This window comes from Brachyistius frenatus, unplaced genomic scaffold, assembly GCF_029030835.1.
Source record: "Brachyistius frenatus isolate BFR_SWC_R1_liver_20210118 unplaced genomic scaffold, ASM2903083v1 Contig_52, whole genome shotgun sequence".
NCBI lineage: Eukaryota > Metazoa > Chordata > Actinopteri > Embiotocidae > Brachyistius > Brachyistius frenatus.
In genome coordinates this window covers 1,262,420-1,282,158 of record NW_027210651.1, presented here as the reverse complement: position 1 = coordinate 1,282,158, position 19,739 = coordinate 1,262,420, and the positions used below count along the sequence as shown (strand labels likewise).

General features: G+C 41.1%; 1 protein-coding gene across 1 annotated transcript in view; it reads right to left on the bottom strand.

The window, feature by feature from the left end:
• The window catches only part of LOC138624503 (ephrin type-B receptor 1-like), an 85,556-nt gene that overhangs the window by 5,884 nt on the left and 59,933 nt on the right, over nt 1-19,739 (bottom strand). Inside the window, exons 11-19 of the mRNA XM_069704761.1 lie at nt 19,215-19,326; nt 17,986-18,047; nt 17,689-17,886; nt 12,097-12,344; nt 9,080-9,147; nt 8,360-8,507; nt 6,944-7,093; nt 1,131-1,327; nt 854-1,012 (exon numbers count right to left, since the gene is read on the bottom strand). Of these exons, the coding sequence (XP_069560862.1) occupies nt 19,217-19,326 (110 nt within the window). The 3' untranslated portion in view covers nt 854-1,012; nt 1,131-1,327; nt 6,944-7,093; ... (4 more) ...; nt 17,986-18,047; nt 19,215-19,216. The remainder of the gene's footprint in view (nt 1-853; nt 1,013-1,130; nt 1,328-6,943; nt 7,094-8,359; nt 8,508-9,079; nt 9,148-12,096; nt 12,345-17,688; nt 17,887-17,985; nt 18,048-19,214; nt 19,327-19,739) is intronic.

Genomic DNA, 19,739 nt, shown 5'->3' with positions numbered 1-19,739 from the left:
AAGATATACATGCCCACACATCCCGTGTAATGTCATATATCGGCTATAAAGTAATGCAAAATGGGCAACAACTGTTAAATCGAATTCAGCATGAATTTATGTTGCTTAAAACCCAAGAAAAGTGGTTTCAGGTGGTTTTCCATCCATTTCCCCCCCCCCAGGACAAGTGGTTCCCTCTGCATGAAAAGTGTCTTAAATGAAGTCAAGCTAACACATATCTGCTTTCTTTACACTGGTACTTTGTTGACTTAATTAATCCCTTTGGCGAAATGTATCCCTCTCCATTTGGACTATTTTAGGAGCGGTGGGCAGCCAAAGTGCAGCACACGGGGAACCACTCCAGGTGTGATGCTGGAGCTCTGGTCAAAGGTAATAACTGGAACCTCCAGTGGACAATTCCCCGACAGAAGATTATGAAGGTCAGGGCCAGCAGCTGTCGAGCAGAGCTGAAGCACAAACGGAAACTCTTCTTGCATATTGGCCATCTTAACAGGCTAATTCAGGCAGGACAAAAGCCGATGAAGCCTTTCATGATAAAATGTATATTTACTAAAAAGGACAGTCAAAACACGCTTTGAATTTCCTGACTCTCTCACAGTGACAGATTACTATTTACTTGCCAGAGATAAAGTGAAGGTCTGTACTGATAACGGAGATTTTTATACTGCACCAGCATGACTTTATGTAAAAAAAATGTAAATCAGATATATGGAGACAAATGTTCGCATGAATCTCCAGTCAGCCAACCAGCCGCCACACCACTCGTCCAAATAACAAGACGCTGACTTGGCAGCAAGAGCAGCGTGAGACGCAAGGCAGACAAAAATAGAGGCGGTTTAATGGCCAAACTTACTCGGCTGTGATTTGTGTGACGAGCGGCAGAGAGGTGAAGCCCGAGCCGAGGAAGGAATCCCTGTACTGGGTCATCTTCAGTGCAGCCAGCCAGTCTTCCACTGAGCTCACCCTGCTCAGGTCCGGAGCTCCACGGTCTAACAAGGGATGATGCGGAGGACTGCAGAGAGCAGATAGGGTCCGACGGGGAGTTAGAAAAACAGCTGTGTCGCCGAAACACAGGGATGAGGCAGGAAGAGAGTGTTTGTGTATGTAAATGAGTTTGTATCTGTGCTCACCCGGGGGGCATGTTGTTGGTGCCGGTTTTGAGGGATGCAGGGTTGCGAATCATTTTGTCCAGCATGCTGACAATATCAGGGAACTTGGGCCGTGCGTTTCTGTCCTTCTGCCAGCAGTCGAGCATCAGTTGGTGCAGCACCACTGGACAGTCCATGGGAGCCGGCAGCCTGAAGTCCTGCTCGATGGCATTTATCACCTGGGACACAGCAGGGGAGGCAAGCGGGGAAAAATAAACACAAGTGGTTACAGTCATAGATATAGTGAAAAACGATCCATTTTTTTTTGTGTGTGTGTGTGTGTATATTTTAGTCTAATTATTTCAGTCTGCTCCAATCACACACACAACACACAGGTGTTTGTAGGGGGGTAAACAGCTTAGTTAAATCCAAATGTTCTCTAACTGGTCAGCACCTGACAGCAGACAGACAAAGGCCGTCTCAAATCACGTATTTGTACACTTACACATGCTTTTTTTGAGTGCAAAAAAGTTTGCGTGTACTACAAATTAAGTACGGAGACGCTGGACACTTTTCACCCTCAACGGTCGCCGTTATGGCTTCGTAGCGGAAAGGAAGGGACCACCGAGCTTTTTCCAAACCGCGCCTGCTGAGTAAGCTGCAGCTGATATATTATACAAATACCAGTTGTTCCCGTCCGACAAACGTGTTTATTTTTCAAGTACCAATAGACTATTGTTGGATAGAAGCCGTCAGTATGTTTATTGTGGGCATGAAACAGAGGGCACAACAACGTGTTTACTTTTAGGTAAATTAACCAAACAAAGCAGGCAGGTGTTATGATGCATTTAAAATGTTACGGTCATTTCTGGTAAGGGCAGTGCGATATGAGACAACACTACCGTGACGAAATTCACACTCAAATGGTATTAGTACACGAGTAAATGTACTAACGGAAGTATGCAAATTGAGACACAGCAAAAGTTAATGACTAATATTCCTTTGTGTCTGCGGTATACATCTGTTTTTTGCTTTCAGCTTGTTCTGCTGCTCAATATTATTAGCTTCCAATACGGCTGATTTAACATTTGTAGGCGGGGTATGATTTTTTTGAGGACGGCGTGTCAATTAAACGAGGCATGCTCCAAAACATACCTTTCTTTGAAGCCGAATGTCACATTTTAGCATTTTGAATGGGAATGTGTTGAAGCCTGCCCCTAGTGGCTCTCCGTGGTATTGATCTCCATGGCACTTCCACATTGGCTTATTTCAGACCCAGAGATCAAGTCCATTTTTATATCTGATATTTTTCTTCCATGCAAACACTTTTAAAACATTTTTTTAATTGTTTTTTCTCAAGGTTTTTGACACAATTCAGAAATACAAGAGTACTTTTTGTTCTAAATGAGTCAACGTTTCATAAATGTTAGATATAAATGACAATATTTTGAAAGACCTTCCGTCTTGTTATATGACATCATTCAGTTGCATACAGTGCTGCAGAACCGTGATGCTCAGGATATCAAGGTGCTGTCACATCCACCACTCCAGTCCAGCTCTCTCGCTGCTCTTTAGGGGACACCTTCTATTTTTCTATCAACTTTTGATTTGTCTCTTCCTGTTGGCAAACCAGCGCTTGGTATAGAGAAGGTCTTCTCCGTTACAGCTCGTTTGCAAGTTCAGACAGGTGTATTTTTACAGATCAATCTTGCCTCGTTCCTTTATTCAAAACCAGAGAAAAAAATAAAAACTCGGATTAGTTAAGAGGATCCAATTTCTGTTTGAAAACTTCATCCCGACGCAGTGTGCAGTCACGCAGTATATCCAGATACTCATCTCGAAGCAGCAGTACCTGCAGTCTCTGATGTGGAGGCAGGTACTTTTACGCAGAGGAGCTTTTGACTTCATTATGCCAGTGCAGGTATTGAGAATGATAAAGACCTTTCAAGGTTTTTTTTCTGTGAAAACTTTTAGGCAGGAATTTTGCATTGCAGAGAGGTTGTGCTAAATGTGTCTAATACCTCTGAGTACAGAAAGTAATTATCCTGAACATCACACCATTCAAAACTAGCTCCCTTGCCACACAAAGAAAAATAATCACAGAAAAGGAATATCAAGTTCAGTCATCATTATCTAAAATTATTCTGGCCCCTGCTCCAGGAACGGGAAAATAATGTGTTAAATGTCTCCCCAGCTCTAATTATGATGGTCAGAATGTTTAAAACTTCAATCAGGTCTGCCCCGAGGGCTCGAAAAGTGCCGTCTAATATGTTCTGTATTTGTACAGCGTCACATAAAATCTTTCTTGCAGATTTTTTCACAAATCAGATATCCATTTACCATCATCTTTCTTGTCACCTTTCACACTTTATTCTTTAGAGGACAAATCAGTCGCTTTTCAGCCTCATAAGTTATAGATAAGTGAATATATCAATTTGTAAATTTCGATGATAAATAAGGATTTTGTTGAAGTTTCACATCATTTAGATTTAGTCAGGGCTGATATTGGAAATAAGAGTTTGGAGATGAGGATTCCAATCCTGTGTGTCATGACATCACCCGTTAAGAAATAAAGGCATTGATAATAGTCAAAGGTTGTTCCGCCTCGGTGATGACAGTTATGTTTTTTTTTTGTTTATGCAAGATGATAAGAATAAGGATTCAAAGAAAAAGCAATTGGCAAAGTACTATTTAAACCATCCATGAATATATTATTATATTAATATACTTTCATATTTTAGGAAATGAGTTTATTTACTCTTTTGGTGAGAGTTGGATGCCATTTCATCTGCACAGTCAATATGGTGAGTTCCGGCACACAACATACATCATGTGGTGGTCAAATGCTGATTGGTTAAGGGCTGCGCCAATAGTTTCAAAATGTACCCATGTATTCACACAAATGAATTTGGTTTGGTACCAGGCGAGGAAACAGCTACATCTGGCCAAGAAGTAGTGCCACACATTGTTATTTTAATATGCGTTAGAAAAAATAATTCCTGAGTTTAAGAGGTGGAATTTGTTACCTTTGAAGCGAAGCAGAGAGAGGTGTGTATTACCACAATTTTGGTTTGGCTGGTGAATAAAATCTATTCTATTACAGGTTTAAAATTTAAAGGAAATATTCTTTTATATTCTGTGTTAATTCTATCAATTTTGTCCAGAGAAAAATATTTCAGCGAGACTGATGTTTATTAAATGGCATTTTGACATTGATTTACACCCACGCAAACCTCTAAAACTATTGACTGGATTTTCTTTAGAGTCGGTGTGAAGATCCAGTGAACACAGTGTGATAAAGAATGGCTAAACTTGCTCTTTTATTTTTGTTGCTAAACACTGAATTTTTCTCCACCGGTCACGTCATTTCAGACTCATCATTCATGAGTCATTCCCTGATCCATCCCTCCTGTGTTCCCATTGTTCCCCATCACCTGACCTCCACATCCACCTGCACACCTGCTCCTCGTTCCCTCATTTTCCCCCCTTTACCGGCCCGGCAGCCTCAGCGCTGCCAAATCTTCTCTTTTGCCTTCCTGCCAAAGTGGTCCAGCCTTTTGTCTTGTTATCCTGCCCGCATCAGTTTCTGACCTCTACCGAGTTTTTTTTTAATTTTTTTACTTTGGCCTGCCAGCATTTGCCCCATCGGACTTCTCTGCCTCTCCTTGCTTTGATCGTTGACCTAGTAAACCTTGTTTCAACTCCACCTGTTTTGCCTTTGATTCGCGCTCTCCGAGCTGTGGCATTGTGTTTCGTATTTTGTTTCTGTAGAGAAACAGACGTGCCTTAAAAACTCCTTGAAATAATACCTCCTGTTCTTTTTTTTCATTTTTTTTTTTCACGGCTTCTTGTAAATTTAAAGTTACAAGTCCGTGCCAGTGTACTTGTAAGCCTACCTCGCGGACAGCTGAGGTAAAGCGCTGCTTATTGCTACTGTAAATGCGGCGCCGGGGATTTGTCAGCTCTCAGAGTGAACTCCACTTGACCCCGACACACTTCTCAGGCTTTGTGGTGCATAAATTCACCCTAAGCAGCGCTGTCAATCAAAATAGCAGCGAGTGTAGTGAAACATCACAGGTCTCTTTCATGATTAATTCATGTCGAACATAGCACCTGCAGTGCCTCCGTTGACAATTTCGGCGCTCCGTGTTCTTTGAAGTCGTGTGTGTGTGCGTGTGTGTGTGCCTTGACACATGTATGCTTGCATGCGTGTGGTTTAGCTGTGTGTGTGATATGTGTGAGTTTAGGGTGTGAGCTTCATGCATACTTAATGCCCCAGCAGACTCTCGTTACAGCTATAGTGGTAACACACAATTTTCCCCATCATTATACACAGTCTGTGCCGTTATAAATCTGTCTCCGTCATTACACTGAGTCTCCGTCGTTACTGCTGCATGTGCTGCTTCCGTTAGCTCGGGAGCAACCGTGGGAGGAGGAGGTGGTGGTGGAGGGGGGGGGAGGGGGTGGATGAGGAGAGACAGCAGGGAGGAGGTAAGAGGCAGGAGGGGAAGTGTGAAAGGAAGGGTAAAGAGATGGTAAAGGTGATGTACACGCCAGACAGGGAAATGGCGCTCCGCAGACAAAAAATAAAATAAAAAATGAGGCAACGATTTCCTTTTTATTGCTTGAAAGGTAAGCGTCTCTCTAACCGTTGGAAGAGTTGGAACAGTTGCTGCTGATTAACTCCTCAGCAGCGAGACAGCTGACCTTATAGAGAAAACCTCACATACAGTCCGAGCTAACAAGGTCTAACGCGGGCTAAATATCGCCGGAGTGGAGCTGCGGTTAGAAAAATGTCATCCACGCAGAGAAATGAGACGAGGCAACTCTAATTTCCTCTAAGAGACTTCAGAGAGTGTTGATTACTTCCCTGGTAAATAAACACAACTGAGACCACTCAGAGGAGCTTCGGCAGATTGTTTCTGCAGCCACAAAAATGTATTTGAAAGTTTTCATTAATGATAAACAGGAGGCTTGTAAAAATCCCAAGCTCCTTGGTGTCAAAGCCATTAGATATATAGTTTCAGAGAGCGACAACTGGGATTTAGAGCCTCCGTGCTTTGAAGTAGGTTTTAGTGCCAAAACTAACTATAATCTGTGTATCATGTTTCTTCTCGGCATGGGAACCTAAAAATAAAGATGTCAGCAATCCAATCTTGTGGAACCTCCTTTTCCATGTACCGCACCTGATCCCCTTTAGGTTTTAACAGTCAAATTGAATACTCAGCCTAAGGAACTTTTTTTTTTTTTTTTTTTTTTTTTACATTATATTTAACACAAAAACAGCAGAGAACTGTAATATGATTGCGCATCAAATTGGTGATCATTTCTAGCCTGAAAAAAAACCCAGCAGAATGACTAATCTCAAAGAACTGAACTTCAATGTGATAGGAGCACAAAGAAAAAAAGAAATTGATCATACTGTGAAGGTGATTGGAGTAAAGATGTCAGTACAATAAACATATTCCCTGAAGAAAATGTCAGGTAGGAAACAGTGCTGGTGCCTTTTGATCTGATGTTCAGAGAACAAACACTTATGTGACACTTAAATTGATGTCCTCATTTTCCATGTGTTTTCCTAGACATGCAGACACCCAGCTGGGAGAGACGGCAAAGGAAACAAACAAGCGGGCCTCGCACGCACACACACACACACACACACACACACACACACACACACACACACACACACACACACACACACACACACACACACACACACACACACACACACACACACACACACACACACACACACACACCAGAAAGGCAATCTTTTACAGTCACAGACATCACTGAGAGCTCAAAACAACAGGCAGACTCTCTCACAAACACACAAGCAGGTGGTGACTTACATCTTGGTTGCTCATGTCCCAGTAAGGTCTCTCTCCGTATGACATCACCTCCCAGGTGACGATCCCGTAACTCCAGACATCTGAAGCTGACGTGAATTTCCTGTAGGCGATCGCCTCCGGTGCCGTCCACCGCACTGGGATTTTACCTCCCTGAGACAAGGAAGAAAGGGGGGAGAAGAAAGAGAATTTACAAAAGACGGAAATAAACAAACGGACTCGGAAAGGATTCAAAATGTGTTGCTTTCTACCTGATGGGTCTGCTTGCATGTAACAGAGGCGGTAGGCAGCCCATATATCTGCAATAGCGTGCTATCAAGGTGAAGGTGAGGACTGAATACTAATGAAATGGTCATCATACAGTTGCTCCTACTACACACAGTAATGAGAGCTGTGTGTACGTATGTGAAAAAGAAAGATGGTACTTTAAAATCTAAAACCTTTAATCCTCCTACATTTTTGCTTCCCCAGGTGTGTAAGTGAAGACAAAGCAGCTGTTTGATCACACACACCTGTTCCAAATACCGGACACAAATTCACAGCAATCTGCTGTTGTCTTTTCTAATGAAGACAAACCAGTGAGAAAAAAACCAAATTCCTTCTTCTGACTGCTGACCGAAATCCAGGATAAAGAAATGTATTACTACACGCTGGTCTGGTTGGTGTATAAAATATGTTGTAGCAAAGGAAATGTTTGAGGCAAACACTCACACAATCCCTCCGAGCAGATTGATTTCAGCCAGGAAAGCGACGTGACTTTACAGCACCAACACTTTTGTCCAGAGTGAAATATCTTCGCAAGACCTGGATTTTCTTGTCATTAAATTTCTAACAGGCATTCGTTTCCCCAGAGGATGATGCGTTCAGTGATCATCTGACTTTCCATGACTTTATAGTCATGAGTGAATATCTCGTGAATTAGCTTCAGAATGAAGATTCCCAGAGCATAGTGCTACTTGAAGCAAATGACTCCTTGCCTATGAGACCTGACAAAATAAACTCTGAAAGCATTGTGGGCAGCAGGAAATGCAGGAATGACCGCGGGTGTAAAAAAGAGGGAGGAGTTGAAAGAAAATGCTGTTCTGTGCAAAGACATGTAAACTGTTAAAAATAAATATCACAGGTAGCTGTACGCCATTTTTGATGATGAAAACAACTCCCAACTATAAAAACGTCCTATGATGTGTCTGCTTAACATTTGATTGCACTTCAATCAATCTGAATCTACCAATTTTTCACTTTATGTGTTATTTTAATGAATGTGAGTGGAACGGTCCTGGTTTTCCTGGTTATTAAAACCACCGTCACAACAAGTGTTTTCCCATCTTCAGGCCGCAGTGTGTGTATGGAGAATTAGTGTGTTGTATCTAGCTTATGTGTGTGTGTGTGTGTGTGTGTGTGTGTGTGTAGAGATCTTACCAGTGAGCTGGTGTATGTGGGGTCGGAGGTGTCCTCCTCCAGATATCGTGATAAGCCGAAGTCGGACACTTTACACACCAGGTTACTGTTAACCAAGATGTTCCGCGCTGCCAGGTCCCGGTGAACATAACTCATCTCCGCCAGATACCTGTAACATCAACAGGATTTATTGTGTGATGGTGTGTTATCTGGTGCCAGCTACCTAGGTTACTATAAAAAGGTAATGGGATTTAGAGTGGGGGTGTGTCTGTGTGTGTTATCGCTGTGCCAGCTACCTTCGATGAAAAAAATAAATGGGATTTAATGTGTATATGGACATGTTTTCGTGTTATCACAGCCTGCAATATAACACAGATAGGATCTGGCGTGTGTGTGTGTGTGTGTACGTACATGTGTGTGTGTGCGCGCGTGCGTGTGTGTGTGTGTGTGTGTGTGTGTGTGTATGAGCAGTGTTTTGACATGTCAAGCCGAGACGTTGGGGTGCAGTTAACTTGTAACTCATATCTCAGGCTGCTGATACACATGACCAGACAGTATTGGATATCACCACATGAGATCTCAGAATGGAAGAACTGATACTGTCACAGAGAAATCTAACTTCTCATTGAACGATCTGAAAAAGTTTCTTCGTCTTTGTTATCGATTTCTGTTGTAGAAGTGTGTGTGTGTGTGTGTGTGTGTGTGTGTGTGTGTGTGTGTGAGTGTTTGTGTTGTCAGTACCTCATTCCAGACACGATGCCCCTCAGCATACCAACCAGCTGGATCACAGGGAACTGTCCGTCATTTTGCTGTAAAGCCATGAACCGTGACAGAATTGTTTATATTTCACATTATGACACTTTTTTTTTTTTTCACTTTAGTTATTTAGAGAAAGTCTGGACAAGAGATGTGTCAGTATTCTAAAAATGTCATAATAGACATCTTTGGGGTATAAATACATCAAAAAGAAAACTGAAAAAGGGACCCAGCAGAAACCATCTTCCTCCGGTTGTAAGAAATGCAGAATCAATTGATAGTTTTAAAAAGCTTTTCAAAATGCACTTGTTTCCCATAAGCACTTTGTGCCCCAAAGAATGCTCGCCTCTCTCGTAGTTTTAATGTTATTTGAATACTGTTTTTATAGTGTTATTTCTTGTTTTAAACTTTCACTTTTACATCACCTTGCACCTCTGGTAAGAAAAAAGTTGAGTTACTTATCATTTAAAAGTCAGTCGATGGTGTAATGAGTGTGTTCTGTGCTTCATGTTACGGTCAATGTAAAAAGACGAGATGAGACTGGAATCTGATTTAAATGATCAAGGAAGAGAAATTTGGGTTGCTTTCATACTTGGTAACGGTACCGTACTCGAGGATGTTTGGTAATTGTGAACGTTGTTGCTTAACGGTTGCAGACGTGAGCTTGGGACTGGAAGAATAAAATCTGGGTGGGAGAGTCAAACAGCATCCTTTGACCCTCCATCATTAAGACCACTGTGGTGCTCTTAACTCCGGCTGCTCCAGTGGAGCTGCTCAGTGGCCTCCAGGTCAGACTGGTTGGACTGGGCAGTTTCCAGGTGTGGCACAAATATTCATAGTCTTAACAGATTATTGCAGATACATCTTTTGCCACCTTTGTTTGAGCAATGCTGCATGTCTCTAGTGAGTGGACACACAACTGCAGGATACAACACACACTTTGAACAGCATGAAGCAACATGACCAAGGCTATACAGAAGTGGCTTTACGGCATATTGAGAGTGAAGATATTTTGAGGCGCTTTAGGCTTTTTGTTTTTATGAGGCATTTTCTACAAAGATCCAAATATTTCCTTTTTTGCCGTTTCACTCTTTCACCTTTGGGCCAGACTGTTTCTTGTAAACTCCTCTGACATCCCTGCTGACACAGTTGCAGTCCAAGGTGTGTGTGTGTGTGTGTGTGTGTGTGTGTCTTTTAATTCACTTTGCGCATCAAACCATGCCTTTGATGCTCCTCTAGCCTAATCCTCTGCCGGCAAAGACCTTCTTCTAGGTACACACAAACACACACACGCTGCATTGATCCTCTGGGTCTTGTGCCTGCAAGATGGTCACGCTAGGACAGCAACACCAGTAGGATCGATCATTGTGTCTGTGTGTGTGTGTGTGTGTGTGTGTGTGTGTGTGTGTGTGTGTGTGTGTGTGTGTGTGTGTGTGTGTGTGTGTGTGTGTGTGTGTGTGTGTGTGTGTGTGTGTGTGAGAGTCATCGGAGGATTTCTGAGTCAAAAGGGGTCACGCTGTGAGAACCAAACATCAAAGACTTTGTCTTTCTGTTTTTAGAGACGCCTCAAAAGGAGGGCAGGATCAAAGAGACGGACAGGCTGACAGGCTGGCAGGATGAGGAGGAAAGAGCACAGGAAGGAGAAGAGAGGAGAAAAAGGCAGAGCAGAAGGTTGGTTCTGTCTTTCTTGTGTCTCTTTCTGCAAAAAAAAAAAAAATCCCAGCGGTCCTCCTTTCAACTGTTACCGTGTTTGGGTGTTCATGCGTTTGAACCGTATGTGTGCATATAGATGCTGTAGGCACATACACTAAGTCACCAGTTTATTAGGTATGCAAACCTAAAACTAACGCAGCCTTAAATGCCACACATTTCAATGCACCAATCAGGATTCAGCAACATTTTGAATAAGACTCTGAAGACATTTATTTGGTCTCTGTCAATCAAATCAGATCAAATCACACCCACAACCCCAGATTAGGTTTCTGCTGGTTTTAGACACAAGTCGTCGTTTTCCATCCAGCGCCTCCGATGTTGTAAATGTAATTGTAGCCATCTGGGCACCAATGAGCGTGTTGATGTTAAAATGAAGTCTGGTCAGGTACGAAGCTATTTAGAGGGAGCAGAAAGTAATTTCCAGGTCTTAAATCAATGGTGCAGTATTTTACTGTTGTTTTAAGGGTGTATTATTAAGATTGTAATATGTACCTACATAAGTGAGTGCACAATAAGCGCACACTCTGCTTGTTACACACACAGGAACATGCAGCAGTGCAAAAGATTACAATGTCAGTGTGAAAGAGCTCTTTCCCAATATTCACCAAATCCACATTTATTTAAGTAATCCACCAAGGTGCAAGCACACCAGCTTTTTAAAGGGATTTGGATATGACACTCTTGATTGGTTTATTTAATGTTAACACGCCAATGATTCAGTAGGAGACTAAGTGCCATCCGTCTGAATCACACGCCTCACTTTGTGATCAGATTATTTGCCGTTAAACCAGCAAAAGTGGATTTGGACACCCTGACTGTACTTCCCTCATGAGCTTTAGACCGTGTGCTCAAGTTAAAAGACATCACTAGTATTTTTAACGTGACTGTATCTTGTAATAAATATGTAATCTCATTGAGAAATACTCCTGAAGCCAAGATTACAAAGTAATGAATGAACTGTCAAAGTCAACTGACAACATCAATGAAAAGTCAGAGAGGTCCTCAGAATAATGGAAAGCTGATGAGGACGTTGGGATTGACAGAAAGCTCTTGAAAAAGTAGGTGAACCTCAAGGTGAGACCGAGTTCCTTGAGTTGAGAAATGCTTTTTTTTAAAAAACAAAGCAAGAATAATATTTTTATTAACAGTAATATTAGACACACATTACTTACGCAATGTGCAGCTTTATTTTGAAGACGTCTGGTATCAGAATATGCTGCATCTGCCCGACATTAAAACTGTAGACAATCCTTTCCTGAAAGTGATGAAAAGTGCAGCATGTTATTTACCCTGAGAAATGAGTCCAGTGCTCCGTTCTCCATGAACTCGGTGATGATCATCGTCGGCCTGCTCTTGGTGACCACGCCCTCCAGTCTGATAATGTTTGGCTGGTCAAACTGGCCCATGATTGACGCCTCGGACAGGAAGTCCCTCCTCTGCCTCTCGGAGTAGCCCACCTTCAGGGTCTTGATGGCTACAGGGATTTCTTTTTTCCCAACAGGTTTCAGGCGACCCTTGTACACCTCCCCGAACTCACCTGAAAAAGGAGAAAACGCTGAATTAAAGCATTCTTTAGAAACGCTAAATCACTACACGTCTAACGCTTTTCAGAAAACAGAAAGTGACTCAGCAGGGAAAACAACAAGTCGTTGTTTTTTTAATGCTCCGTAATTCAAAGCCCTTAAATAAATTATGACACGACAAAAGAGGCTAATAAAATACCACAGTTATGATTTATGATTTAAAATGGGTCACCTGAGAAATCAGAGGGGCTGAACGTTATACTGTTTGGTTAGCTTTCCTTATTTAACATGAATGAGTGAAAACAAACTCATTGTTCTCGGGGAAGGACGTGTTAAACACACAAACACACTCTTGAGTGCTGGGAGCCGCCGTTTGCACACTCCATCTCATAGCGAAGGCCTCTGAGCAGCTCTGACGGAGCAGATTGGGGTCGAGGGCTCTGGTGAAGGGCACCTTTTTTTTTTTTTTTTTTTTTTTTTTTTTTGCAGACTTAAAGAACAACAAAAATTGGATCCCCTCAATAACTGCCCTCAAGGGAGAGAAAAGGTTGTGCAGCAGAGGTGGCAAACAAGATAAAAGGGACAGTGCCATTATTATTATTGCTCAAATACTTGGCTTTGCACACCACACCTCAAATATAATCCCCTGGTTAAATAAAGGCGACCCGGTGACCTCGTGGATAAAGAGACAGCGCTGAAAAAAAAAAGCTCTTGGGTTCGATTCCTGGCTGCAGTTTAATTTGTCTTTCAGACTTAAGCACTTTCTGACTTTGTTCAGTGTTCTGTCTGTTATTGAGCGGAGGTCTCTGTGGTCATATAGGAAGCCGTCTTCTTTGTATTAGCTACCTTCCTAGAAATTAAAAATAAAGAGTCAATACAGCAGAGGCAGAGACTTTTTGTCCGCTCACATTGGCCATGCACAAAAAAATGAGCGAGCCAACAATTTTAATGCTCTCTCACTGGAGAAATCCCACAACAAGTCATAGCTCCAGGCTTTCTGCTAAAGGTTTCTCATCTCCCAAAGTCAGGAAAACTCTAATGACCGTTATCATTTAAAAAGCACCTCCACAGCCTCAGAAGACCCGAAGCTCGGTTACTTGATCCCAACTGGCTCACACAAAAACAAAAATGTTTTTAATTGTTTCCAACAGCCACACTGGAGGGCAGAGTAAAACGCCAGCTGTCATAAAGAGGGAGGAGAGGCAACATCATTTAAATATGGTGATACTGTAGCAAACATTTTAAGCACTCATTGCTGGAAGACATTTCAAGTTTTGTGCCCGGTTGTTTACGTGAAAGGTGAAATAATAATAATAAAAAAAGAAAAGAAGTTAAAACCCTGGTCCCCGTCCTAAATCCGTCCAACCCCCCATAATCTGATGTTACACGTGCGTAGGGGGGGGGAGAGAGTTTCTAAACTCTCTGTTTTCAAAGACAGTACTCCTCAGAGAGGGGAGTTGGTCTAATTGGTGTCGTGACGCTTTGATAGATTATTCTGTGTTTATAAATCTGACTACTTAATTCAACTTAATTCAGTTTTATTTATGAAATGCTAAATTCCAACACAAGACACAACAGAATGTTACAACATTACAGAGAGGAACCTAACAATTCAACAATTTACACATGCGCAATAGCTGCGAGGAAAAAACTCACGTTTAACAGGAGTTGATTGATCGATAGTATCTTATTTATACATTGGAAATTTTCATTCCATAAATCATCACTTTGATCCAGGAGTTGCCCTATAATAATATAGGTATATTTGTCAATATAATGAAGAAAAAAAAATCATAACATGCGTTACATTACTTGCGCACAACAACAACAAGCATGATTGAAAGTGGCTCCACGGTGGAGGAGCTGGTTTCAAATTGGGGAGCAACTTTGGTTGTGTAGCATTGGTTTGGTTATAAAAAAAAAAAAAGTCAACAACAATAACAACAGTAATATGTTGTTTTTACTGAATATTTGAAGGCTAACTGTTACGTTTATGCTGACATTAAAAACTATAACTCCTTACTTTGTTTCAATTGTATGTTTTTGACATCAAAAATACAATATTTTTCAGTGTTTTTGTCAAATCGTCAAGAATATCTTTCTCACGGAAAAACCCTGAAGTATCGTATAATTATTATCTATATAACCGACCCCTAGTTTGGAGGTATTCTAAAAAAAAACAACTAAAAATTCAGTTGTCGCCTTCATTTGTCTGTTGTTATTGTTTTCATCATGTACTGCCACTGCTGATCAAATCAGTTTCAATGTAATCTGGCTGTAACTTCAATGAACTTTTTCGTGGCACAGGAAATTTCCTTTCTGTTGAGACACAGATGTCTTTTGTCAAAATAAATGCAGCTGTATGCTGCTTGGGGACAGGAAAATTGAATATCACTTCAAAATAAAAGTCCTCGTCCCGGAGATAAAAATCGGTGTGTGAATAATGGATGAGTGATGGGAATTGGATGACAGGCCGTGTCGTCCTGTCCCACTGTGATCTCTACTCCACATCTCACTGCTCATTAAAAAATATCTACTGTCACTGCTGTAAACCAGCAGAAGCAGAGATGGATGGAGAGCAAAATAGGAAGGAGAATGGAAAGAGGATGGAGGTGGAGGTGGTGGTGGTGGTGGTGGTGGTGGGCGCGGTGGGGGGGAGGGTAGAAAAAGTGAAGGATGGAGATGAGACAGCATTTATACGACAGGAGAGGAAGGATAAAAGGATGAATGTGGAGGGACGAAAACAGTAATTTTCTCCACAAGAGGCAAAATCAGAGGACATGTCAGGTCTTTTTTTGAAAACAGAGGAGGTCAAGGAGAGGCTGGAGCATCAGAAGAAAGATTCATTGGTTTTGTTACAAAATATTAGTCTTAAATCTACAGTTTATCCAAATCCACTGTTAGTGAAGGACTATCAGGTGAGATATTATTGTTCTTTTCTATTATAAATTATAACGTTTCACGACTTGTCTTCAGTCAAATAAAGTGCTTTTGTGAAGGACATTTCTTACAGTGTGAGTGATAGGTAATAAGGAGAGAGGAAAAGAGAGGGTGTTATCGCAGAGGGAGAGGACGAGGCAGGAAGACGAGATATTTTTTTATTATCTCCGTAGGGTGCTTTCTTTCTTTTATCTTCCCTCCTCAATCTGTTGTTCTGCTTTCTCCCCCCCCCCCTTTGGGTCTTTGTTTAGCATATCTCCATACACAAACAAACCCTAAAACTCCGGAGGGGCTGAACCAACCGCGGCAATAGTTGAGGATAGGAGGAGGTATCAAAGAAATACACGGAGGCAAAACAAGAAGGAAATAAGTGTGGATCCATTTTCACTTTTCACATAGAGTGGGTGGAGATCCAGCCATTTAAGGGCTCTAAGTCCGGCCACGCCTTACATCACTGGGGCTTATATTCCCCCCCCCTCCATCCCCGGCATTTTCATCCCTCCCCTGTCACCTCTGGCAGAGGTGAGAAACTCTTCCCTGAGAGAAATAAAGCGAGAAACTGAGGGATTACCGAAAGCCTCTCAGAGTGGCTCAACAGACCAAAGCCCAGAGCACATGAATCTGGTTCACGACCTTTAACACCCGGAGCTCACTGCTCATTTGGGTGTGATTGGTTTTGGCCCACGGGAAAAATAACTTCAGTTATCTTGGGAATAACATCTGAAGAAAATAACATTCCTCCATTTAATACGGTTTGAGGTGAAAGACAATTTTTATTAGATAATATTTGAATAGCAGAATATGCACAAGATCGTAAAGCATTTTATACCGTGATAATAATCGCTTTAACTTCTTTGAAGTACTTTGATTTCTTTTTCTATTTTGTAGGTATTTGCTTCACTGTATAAACCCCAAACTGACGGATTATTTAAAGTTTTATCATAAAAAAAAAAGTCTCAATTGATTTCCCCTAAAGTACAATATGCAATGATATCATGATAGATAAAACTGTATATACCTTGAAAGTTTCCAAGAAACCAACCAGTACTTTGAAGTAAAAAAAAAAGAAAAAAAAAAAAGAAAGAAAAATCGCCATTGGCCCCCAAGTATTTTTGTGTTGATTAATTTGTGGTAACAGATTAATTAACTCTCGGGGGTCTCACTGGAATCGTGAATAACAAGAAAAGCATCAAATTGAACAAAGTTGAGTTGTTGTTTTTTAACTTGCGTACGTGAGTCGGCTTACGTAAGTAATGTGTGTAACAACATACTTTTTTAAACCAAAACCATAAATTGCTTTCGTACCTAACCAAACTGTGACCATTAGCCATACGTTTATTATTGTTACCATGACAACGGAGATCTCCAACAGTCATTTAAGTCGTTTTTGCAAATAAGCATTTCTGTCATTTAGGTATCAGGACATGCTGGTCCTGTCGAGGGCGCTGAAAACACTATATAGTATTATAATATAGTATTTTGGGAGTCATTTCGTTGTTTCGGTACGAGGATGTGTTGATCATTTTTATTAAGCGCTGATACAGAGTATATTTTTGTTTATTTAACTTTGTTGTCCCAGAATTTTTTTTAGGGGAAACAAAAACAAATAATAAACAAATGTAAAAAAAAAAAAAATTCTGAGGGATAAAACAACAGTATAGAATTGTCAAATATTTTTACAAGATTTTTGGGGCACTATTTATTTATGCATAAAGATGTTCTGTGTTTCATTTGGACAGAAGCTATAAAGTTAAAGTGAAACAGTAAAGGGTATATCAGTTGTAAAATAAGTCACTTGACTGTAAAATCTTTCCTTATTTTTTTATTTCCGTCTTTTCTCCTTTTTCCATCCAACAGCTAAAATGCAAAAACTAGATGCCCCTCCACCCAAAAAAATAAATTCAGGGGACGCTTGGGGACCAACTTTCTCCGTTTGCCAAACATCACACAGCATTTTTACGGTGAGAGTGCAGATAGCCAAAGAGAATGCATGAAGACAGTTTTAATTTATTCCTGTGAAAGTTTTCAGCATGCATAAAACATCTCTCCTGACTTCAAAGGAAAAAAATAAAGCAAAATAATAAATTGGCATTGCGTGCTTCCAGATCTCTCTCATTGACACAAAAGTCTGGCACTGTTGAACACATTGATTAATTTACTGCTGAGTAGCTACTATTCCAAGTGACAGTTGGTCTCATTATATAAAGCAAGGTTTACTTTTCTTACTTCCCTTTTGAGGCAGTCTATAGTGAACTAGCACTGTGAATTTAATTTCTTTTTATCTAACTCTTCAACTGGAGCTCTTGCTTCCATGGACTTTTCATTTTAATCATTTGTTGAGATTTTCTTTTAACAGTTTACAGAAACGACACGAGAGAGGGGAAGGGCAAGGACGCTTAAGTCCATGAAAATCTCTACCTGATCCGATGACTTCCTCTATTTTGACACAGGAGGGGTCGATTTCCTTGGCAAACTCCCGGACAGCCTCGTTGGGGTCCTCGTAGGTGAAAGGGTCAATGTAGATCTTGACCCCTGGTGAACTGTGACCCTCAGACAGGGTGGGAAAGGTCACGGTGGGGGTGGGACCGCTGAACATGTCTGGTCTCAGCGTCACCTCTGAGGAGAAAGTAGGAACGTTTAAAGTAGGGCAGACATGGGCACTTATTTATCTTTACAACTTAGAAGTAAAGAGTGCAGAGTCAGGAGGGTTCGTACCTCCACCTGTGTTGTACTGCTGCAGCTTGTCGCCGTACACACTCTCCTTCAACTGCCTCTGTCTAAACACAGAGAATTTGGGGGTGGGGAGGGGGGAGGAGGGGGGGGGGTGGCAGGTAGACAGAAATTTTACACAAGTTTGAAATGTTGTGAGACTAAAATTCTAATTGGTTGTCTATCTCTTCAGCGTGTCGAGGGGAAATTTAAGTTTTCCTGAATATCTCAAATGAAAAAGTCTGCCTGAGGAAAACATCTTCTGGGAATTCATTAGTATTGGGTGACTTGTCACTGTTCGGTGTCGTCAGCTCTTGTTTCCTGCTTTCATCTGAGAATGGAACCAAAGGAATGCACTCTGTAATATTTCAATACGTCAACTGATCTTCACAATAGTCATCTTATACCACAGACAGGAGAGACAGCTTGCCGCTTTCTATTTCTGGGAGGTCACAGGGTCACAGAAACCTTTGACATTTCAAATTTCACTTTGAAAGTTTTGTGAAATGAAATGGGATGTGCAAAAGCGACGCCAATATGGATCCACAACTGAACTTCTATTTCTAGTAATTACAAATTCTTTTACCCATAAATGACAATATATTTCCTTGTGAATAAAGCTGAGACATACAGTATGCTGCTCTAATTCATGTGTACAGATATCATATTAATAAAAGCTTTGTATCTAGATTTTTATATTACATTCTATTCATTAATACAATTTTGTCATTCAGCATTATGTTTACAGGGATTTTATATCCTCATCAAAAAGTTATAGTTTAGAAGAAGACACTGTTCACTGTAACGTCCAGGTTTCCTCATACAGGAGTTTAGAAAAAATACCAAACTCAAAGTCCCCCTACAAGGATTCTAATGTTTCTCACAGTGTTCCTCAGCTGATGATATAATCGTTCACATGATGGCAAATACTGTCAGACGTGGTTAAAAGCTCCAGAAAAAGCAGATTCGTTTGTTTTGGTCAAGACTAATGGTTAAGCTACTGTGAACGTTTGTGTGGATGTAGCGTAGATATCAAAGTCTGGTACCAAATGACAAGACATTTTTCTACACAAGATAGTATAGAATTATTGTTGACTTTTGGTACCCAGCCTTATTAATATGGCATCTTCCATCCCTTCCAGTTCGGACAAATGACACATGTATGCAGTTGCAGTATGTTGAGGCTGTGTGTGTGTGTGTGTGTGTGTGTGTGTGTTTTTTGTTTGTCTGCAAACCGTTACCTGGTACAGATGATGGCGATAGCTACCAGCGAGACGATACACACTCCACCTACTAAAGAGCCTGCAATCAGGGAGAGCTGCTGTCCGAGCTCTGACTTATACTCATCTGCAGGAACACACACACACACACACACACACACACACACACACACACACACACACACACACACACACACACACACACACACACACACACACACACACACACACACACACACACACACACACACACACACACACACACAAAGCACACAAATTGAGAAAAAATATATTGTATTTCATAATTCTCATATTTTTGAGACTCTCACATACACAGTATTTCTGGGAGGGAAAATATACAAGTGACATTTTCTCTCTGTCTCTCTAACACATAAAATATAATTTACCAGGCTCATTTTACACGACTGCAAGCACTCTGTCTCTGTCTCTCTCTCTCTCACATACACACACACACAAAGTAGGGCAGAATTTAATTACTTTACAGCCAGATTTTCACTCTTGTGCAACCTCTCTCTTTCC